This window comes from Oncorhynchus mykiss, chromosome 1 (genome assembly GCF_013265735.2).
Source record: "Oncorhynchus mykiss isolate Arlee chromosome 1, USDA_OmykA_1.1, whole genome shotgun sequence".
Taxonomy (NCBI): domain Eukaryota; kingdom Metazoa; phylum Chordata; class Actinopteri; order Salmoniformes; family Salmonidae; genus Oncorhynchus; species Oncorhynchus mykiss.
In genome coordinates this window covers 68,210,349-68,219,020 of record NC_048565.1, presented here as the reverse complement: position 1 = coordinate 68,219,020, position 8,672 = coordinate 68,210,349, and the positions used below count along the sequence as shown (strand labels likewise).

Sequence of the window (8,672 nt, the reverse complement as noted above, 5' to 3'; positions counted from 1 at the left end):
CCCGGAAGTATTATTAACCTGATATACTGCCTGCCTTCACAACAGCACACCGTTATAAAACATAGGGTATACCTACACTAGACCAACTTTTACGCACAGGCATAGCTAGTGCACGTGTCTCCTTCCTATTTCGAAAATTATGCTACAAGTAAAAACGTTTAAAAAATAATGTATATATACATATATATATATAAAAGATGCCTTAGCCTATTGTAACTGTAAGCAAATTATCCTGCATTTTAGATAAGGTCATTTGATCTGAACATAGTTCAACATATTTTGTTCATGCGTAGGCTACATTACATGGTAACCAAATAGGCTATTCTACAGAAAAGGATAATATGTACTTCGACGAAGTGCTGATTAGTCGAAAGTGTGACAGCATTAAGTAATCCAATTCGACTCCTCCCCCGGCCATGCCCTCTAATTACCGCTGCTTCGCTCACGCTAAAATCCTACACTGGACCGCATCATAGTCAAGGAGTGACAAAGAGAGAGAAAGTGGGGGAAGAAAGAGTGAGGGAGAGAGAGTGTGTGCATGTGTGTCAGTGTCCATAATTGATTACCTTCCAATCTACAATAACTTGTTAGTGGTGGTCAATTGCGGCTGCTTTTTGGGAATCACTGTCCACCGGATGGTTTCATGTTGTGGCTCGTGCGTCACCCCGTAACAGTAGACAGGAGAAGTGGGACTTTAACTGGACTCAAAGTCTCCCTACCCTGCGGCAAAGCGACCAACATGCGGTTGCAGAAGCACCTGTGATCGGATTTCCATTCTCCACATTTCCCACAACTTTTCATTTAGGCATACTTATTTTGAAGTATAACCAGAGCATAAACAAATCTCCGAAGTGTCACCTGATAAACTACTATGACCTCCAAAGATCCCACGGTTATGGAGGACCGGAGACGCAATGCGCTGGACCAGCTTCCGCCGCCGGCCAACTCCAACAAGCCCCTGACGCCATTCAGTATAGAGGACATCCTGAACAAGCCCTCGGTAAAGAGAAGTTATTCTAGCTGCGGGACGGCGCACCTGCTCTCCTCCAGCGAGAAGCTGTCCTCTTCAGGGCATAGCCTGTCCAGCCGGGCCCTTTTCACCCAAACCTCCCCGCTCTGCGCTCTGGAGGAGCTCGCCAGCAAAACCTTCAAAGGGCTCGAAGTCAGTGTTCTTCAAGCGGCGGAGGGTAAGTCTGGACAGTCAGATCTTTATTTGGACGATTTAGTTACTATGTGCAGACTGTGTAGCCTAGTGTAATTCAGCTTATGGTCTACTACAAATTCAACTAACGAAAAATAAATGAATGTCAGGTGTGTGTGTGTGTATGCCTGCAGTGGGTCTGGTCACACACATATTTCTTTCAGCATTTGAGTATTGAATAAAAGCACGGTACATGTTTTTGCACAACGAGCCTTGCCAAAGAGCTTAAAACTGAGGGGGAACTTAGAAAAATATATATCCTGGATTTCTGCAAAATATGTGTATCGAATTGGTTATTCGTATGTGAACAAAATAGATTAAATGTGACTAGTTCCACCATGAAAAAACTAATAATTAGCCTATGCATAAACATGGAGCAAAATAATACTCCACATAATAACGCAAACTAATTTAATATTTCGTTTAAGATTATTATTTTTATTAGGCCTATTGTATCACCTGATTATTATCGTCTGTTATTACCATACGTTTAGACTATTGACAGTATTGGTGTTGTTGTTGGTGGTGGTGGTTTTAGAGGAGAAATACATGCATAGGTCTCTTATTGTTTTAGCAGTTATTTCCCTAAGGTTTCTTGGAGCGATATTATGCCTGGTGATTCACCAAATGCCTGTAGGATAACATCCCTATCCTCTATATATCCTCTCACAGGCCGAGACGGCACGACACTATTCGGTTCGCGGAATAACCCCAAAAAGCGCCGGAAGTCTCGCACCGCCTTCACCAACCACCAGATCTACGAGTTGGAAAAGCGCTTCCTTTACCAGAAGTACCTGAGTCCAGCTGACCGCGACCAGATAGCACAGCAGCTCGGCCTCACCAACGCGCAGGTCATCACCTGGTTCCAAAACCGGCGCGCCAAGCTCAAACGCGACCTGGAGGAGATGAAGGCGGACGTGGAGTCGGCCAAAGCCGTGGGAACCGTGTCGTTTGAGAAGATGGCCAAACTAGCCGAACTGGAGAAATGCGCAGCTAACGGGGCGCTGGGCCCTAACAGATCTGAGTCACCCTCGTTATCGAACCATGAGCGCAACGCCTCGAACAAACTCTTATTGTCCTCCCCTTCGTCGCCATATACAGACCATACTAGCAGCAAGGGCTGCTCCGAGGATGAGGAGATTGACGTGGATGACTGAGGATTTTACCATTGTATCTCTTACCACGACTAAAGTTTGAAGTGCCATTTATGCACCACATCATGAGGCTTTTATGAAGAACACTTAGCATCGCATGGACTGTGTCTTATATGCAACAACAGATGCAGACAGTTATTGTATTCATCCATTCATTTAACCAACGTGGAATAGTTTAAAGAAAAGCAATATGTATTTTATCCACAAATGATCTGCCCACACACACACACACACAATCTTCCCGGTATGAGTTAATACCACTAGCTAATAACTCAACCTATGAATCATTTCAATGCATGTTTTCTTTTTGTTTAACTTAATTGTAATTTAAACGACTGTTGGTTTGAATATTACACAGAGGCATTCAGATTGAAAAACAACACACATCATATGCTAGGTGTTATAACTATATCGTAAGCCTACATATTTAAACCGTTTGATAACGATGGGAAGACATTTTCTAAGATAATAATCAAAGATAAATCCTATTCCATCTGGTTGCTTGTAATATCAGTCACATTTTAATATATTTATAATGGTTTGCGAACCTGTAAGTGCCTTTCAATGCCAGCACACCATTTTAAACATAATGTATAAAGTGTAATGTATTTCAAAATAAAACATTTCGTTTCTCACTATTCCTCATAGACCACTTATTTTAGTAGCATTTATTGAAACATAAATGATTTTGGGACCTTAATTCCATATTTTTTTTGCAATCAGCATTCTACAGGCCTATTATAATTATATATTTTATATTTTATTTGTGTTTTTACATAATAGCAAATTGCTGCGCCTCAGGCCAAAGTATCGTTTCTCTTTCACATTGAAAGCACATTGAACACATTGAAAACCTGCCTTCTGACCCGGCGACGTGTGTTTTCATTTCCTCAATAGAATTTGTGAGAAACGCCAATCTGGAGCACAGAGCGAGGCCATAAAAGAAGGCACAAAAACGTCGAGTTCTGGGCCAGCTTCTCCATGCTGTTTGTGCGTTTTTCGCTCATTCTCGGCATAGAAGCGTGAAACCCGCGAACAAATGAGCACTGCTCCCCTGTGTGACAGCCACAATGGAGCATGGGCGGACTCCAGCCGCGCGCAATACGGAGACAAGCGTGACCCAACACACAGAAAAAGACACAAACGTTTGGAGGCCATATGGTTTCTGAATTTTCCTCACAATTTCCAGTCAATTTGATGGATTGATTTAACCCTCCGTTAGCTTAATTTTTGTTACAAAGGCAGTAATGCATACATAGCCCCTCTGCTACTGAGGGCATCTGTGCTCATTGCTGTCACTGTCGATGCTTTTTTGACTCGTTTTAAACAAGTCTATGCATCACAATTGAAGTATCTTATTCTGGAGAGGGGCTGGTCTGTGCTTTGTGTTTGTGTGTGGGACTAGAAATAATATGTTTGGCTTTTTGCACGATAGATCTTTCAGCATTTTATCTTGCTTCATATATGGCACCCCTTTTGTAGGGTTCTTTGATCAGAACCCCAGGGGTTCTACTTCACTGAACCAAAATTGGTTTACTTATAGAACCCTTGGGTTCCATATTTCTATATAGAACCAATTTCGATTCTATATAGAACCTTAAGTGGTGCCATTTTTGAAGCACGCATAGAACCCTTTTTGGTTCTATCCAGAACCCTTTTTTCTGAGTGTAGGCCAACTTTAGATATCTTGCCTCCACGTGGTTTCTTATGTGGATGTCTTTAATGCAGGGCCAAATAGTGACCAGTACAGTACAAAGTGTGCTATTCCAGTGCTGGTCTCAGTTCCTTATTTTATGAGGTGTTGTGGCGAAGATAAACACAATCCCCAATACTTCAATATGGTAATTAATCCACAAATTGTAAATGTATTTCAGCTCAGGAGAGAGAAAAAAATCACTAGTTCAATCGGCCGGAAAATTGAAGTTTGACGCACGAGTCTCTGCTGAAACAATAGGGTCTGCGCCCCTCTCCTCCCCACTACATCACCTCCTCACCTCTCTCTCTCTCTTTCTCTCTCTCTCTCTCTCTCTCTCTCTCTCTCTCTCTCTCTCTCTCTCTCTCTCGATAATTTGTAATTTGATTTGAAATAATATTTGAAATGTGTCCACAGTTATGTAGGGCTAAACAAAGCCCATTTTATTTTTTCCTTTAGCTTTTTAGCCAGTCTCCTTTTTTAATTCACGTAGCCTATCACGCGGACAGATGTCACTTTCGCTGATAGCAGTGGTCTTTTTATTTTATTTATATTTTTCCTTTTTTATTGAGGTACGTAATTGTGAACATATTTCGTTTACATTCAAAATAGGCCTAGTGGATAATGGAAATAATCTACATTCTTGCTTTCAATAAATTCTGGACAAAAAATCCTTTCAGTGGTTGAAATAGCTTTTCATCAGTGTAGGATCAAGTGGATAACATTACAAAGAAAGGGAGAAGAAAAACAGCATCGATTCTTGGCTCAATGGCATGTCACCCTATTATGATTTGATGTGAGAAATTAGCTAGATTAACCTGGGGGGAAGCTTGATTGATCACTAAAGAGGGTACATTTGAAAGTTTTAGTTATAACGTTCCTATAGAGGCCCTTAACACTTCAAACTTCAATTTTACGGGCTATTGAACTAACCATGTCGCTGACAAAACTGAATATATGTATTAAATTACTTTAACCGGAGATTAATTACTATCCACTGAGAGAGTTATACGAGCCTTTTCGCCATGAATTTGCATATTAATCAAATTCTAGTTGATAATTCAAACGGAGAAATAGATTTAGGGGCATTGGGGCATATATCACAAAAATCGCTCCCTCGGATCTCTCTCTTTCTCTCCCTCGGGCTCGGCTCACTCTCCCTTAGCGCTGCTAAGCCGCTTGTCGAGTGTATTAAAATCAGAGATGCAGAACGAGCTCGCGTGGCTATTTGGTGAAAACAGAAATTGCCTGTCCACTTTTATGATGTGTTCATGCTGAGAAGGCAGATCTTAATGTATGCTGTCAGAGTGCCCAGGATTTAAGAGGGGAAAGAGACTTTGTGTGTGTGTGTGTGTGTGTGTGTCTCTCTCTCTGTGTGTGTGTGTGTGTGTGTGTGTGTGTGTAGACCATTTGTTACCACTAACGTAAGTAGCCTCTATAGCTAGAAATAACTAGCTATAGGCCAAACTTCTGTTTTCAACTTTGGAATGGAATGAAAGAAAAGTCTACATTTAAGATCTCTACTGTATTTAGTGTGCACGTTAGGGAAATACAATTGAAATGAAAGATTACAAAGAAAATATTTTTTTTTAGAAATATAGGCTCCAGAAAAATTGCTAAAATAGCCTCCAGTGCAGCAAACTGAGTTGAAAATGGGGAAAAAAACAGGCCACATAGACCTACATCACTTAACAAAGAGCCTCAACTACAGGCAAATCAACAGTATACCTACTTCCCAGCTTGCTTGCATTGTCCACATAGAACATAATCAAAAGAAAGCACTCTTACCTTACGAACAAAACCTAGCATGTTATGAATAAACCTTTAAAACAATATTCATTACACATTTTCAGATCCATCTATTATTTTTAGTAGACGCTTATAAACAAAACTCTGCTCACTGGAAAATGTCTCTACCCCACATGCATTGGAATGGCTCCTCCAGCACAGCTGCTGTTGGCAGTTTACTCTAGGATTTTGGATTCAGAAGACATTTAAGCAAATCTGTCTAAATCAATTTAGCATTGTCAGACAGTTCACATGCAGACAGGCGATCCAAAAGCTGGCTTTTGATCACGTCTCCTCGTGTGCAGACTGCAGATCAACCAAACTCCTTACTGTAAGGAGATGGGTTATTAGAGTCATAACAACATTGGTTTGTTATTGACTTCAGTTCCACAGAAACAGCAGAGATGTGGGAAAAGCTCTGTTCATCAAGACACAAAGTCATTAGCTATGTTAGGAGGCCAAATTGCAGCTATATCACTGCCAAATGTGCATTAATTATAGAACCAATGGTGATGTCGATCTAATACACTCCCCTGCTCATCTTCACAAACAAGAGTATAAGTTATTGAATCAGCATAGATCATTATGTATGAACGCACATTAAATTATATTTCCAATATTGAGTTATTTGTTTTGACTCAGACATATGAGAGCTGTGGCCTGCTTGGTAACCCAATGTGCACCAAATTTGTGCTGGTAAGTGTATCTGGGAGCGTGTATGTGTAATAATAATTTGGTGGGTGCTTATATTTGTCCTATTTCACATTTGTACACGTGTGTATTAAAGGTACAATATGCAGAAATCGCTCTCCCATTTCCTGGTTGTCCAAATTCAAATTGCTCGCCTAAAGCTGGTGTGCAAAACCGAAATTAAACGATGCAAAAATGAAACTTAAGAACGGGAAGTATAGAAATAGTGCACATAGAACAGATCTATGGCGGACCAACCCTGCCGAAATTAGAATGAAATGAATAAATGCACACATAAATAGATAAATACATAAATGGATGAATGAATGCACACACATATAGGTAAATAATTATTTAAATATTTAATCCCACTTTCATTCATTTATATTATTTCTTATTTCTGTATTTCTTCCTCAATATGATAATGAGGGGGTGTCAAGCAAATGTCTGTGGGTGGTATCTAACACACCATTGGATGATCAATGCCACGATGCGTTGCTCGATTGCATTTGCCTGGGCTACGTTCAGTATAACAGAAAGGTGTTCAAAGTTTAAAGGCCATGTTTCACATTAGCACCCCCCAAATAATAATATGTTTCAATTTGAGATGTCACATTGTTTTGGAAATAGGAGATCAACTATTATATGCTGCTGTGCCACACGCACACCATAAAAACACACAAAAACAACAAATGGAACATTGTCCTTGCTCGATGTAGAAATAGGTGAACAGTTTTGGAACACTGAGCCATTGACTGCCTGCCTGCACCAGGTGGCTGTGTTGAGAGTGGGTCGCTTTTGACAATAAATAAGGCACCGGACTACAGCAATATAGTTTTGAACCTAGAAGAGGGACAAGAGACGGGAGTATGCAAAAAGATTGACCGGGATGGGCAAGGGGAATGTCCAGTTGGCTAGAAGACATAGTAAGCTAATGTTACTGATTATCAAGCTAGCTAGCTGATCTACAACTGCTAAAATTGATGTGGCTAGCTATGTTTTACAGGCAGACTCAGTTTTACACTTAGCTAGCTAGCTAGCTAGCTAGATAATGAACAAAACGGCAGTTATCATAAACCATTATTATCTAGCTAGCTATGGTAACTAAATATCTGTCAGGTGTAAAGCAAGCAGGTTCCTGTCAGGTGTCAGAAGCAATGCATGTTCGCTAGCACACGCTAGCTTGATCATTTATTAAGCAATCGAGTGGATACCTAATTAATAGGGTTGTCATTTCAATCACAGGCATCTAAACTAGCAGCTAGCTAACTACCGTAAAATAAGGAGGCGCATGTTGTCATGATGGAATAAGTCACCTATCTGAGGCTAGCCACAATACGGATTAGCCACAATAGTGGAATTTGCTGTTCACCTTAGCAATTGTTTGTGAGATGAGACGTGGTGCCATAATATAAATAGTATCTTAGCAAGCAATAAATGTACATGTTTTCATTATTTTTTATTGAACCTTTATTTAACTAGGCACGTCAGATAAGAATTTAAGAACATATTCTTATTTAATTGTGCACCTTCCTATGGGACTCCCAATCATGGACGGTTGTGATACATAGCTGTTATCACAAAATGGCATGTATACTTTCAGATCTATTGTTGCCATATTAAAGACATGAATGTAAAAGTAGACAAACTCATACATGAATCCTACAGTAAATACAGGTACCATTTTCTTTTGTTAATCTCTGAAGGGTTGACATTTGATTTCTTGGAGCCTGGGGGAGATACCATACTACAAGTCAGGATATTTCTCTGCATCAAGGTGGAGGCTTGCTACCAGCAAGAACATGGAGCACTCTGTGTCGGTAAGTCATATGATTATTTTCCTTTACATTGCATGATACTAGGGAGGAGGCCCTGGGCCAGTAGGAGGTCAGGGGTGAGGGCCCTCTCTCTTTCTAGCACTCACTAATGCTATCTGTCTCTCTCCAGGTGCTAGAGACAGAATGGTCCTGGGACCTACAGAGCCTTCTGACCAACTACATGCAATCTCTTCAGAGCACAGACAAGTAAGCGACAATCATAATACTATACTTGATTCACAATGTAAACCTGCTTCATCATGGCAGTCTGCTTGTGTGACAACATATTGTAGCATATTATCCAGGGCCACTAGCTGGATTGGATTTAC

The 8,672-nt window shown here is 40.5% G+C and overlaps 1 protein-coding gene across 1 annotated transcript; it reads left to right on the top strand.

Moving 5' to 3' along the window:
• The first annotated feature begins 478 nt into the window (after positions 1 to 478).
• Positions 479 to 3,022, top strand: lbx1a (ladybird homeobox 1a). Its single transcript, XM_021609385.2, has 2 exons — positions 479 to 1,187; positions 1,874 to 3,022. Exons 1-2 carry the CDS (start codon positions 872 to 874, stop codon positions 2,356 to 2,358), a joined length of 801 nt encoding a protein of 266 aa, XP_021465060.1. The 5' UTR covers positions 479 to 871; the 3' UTR covers positions 2,359 to 3,022.
• Positions 3,023 to 8,672: the final 5,650 nt, after the last annotated feature.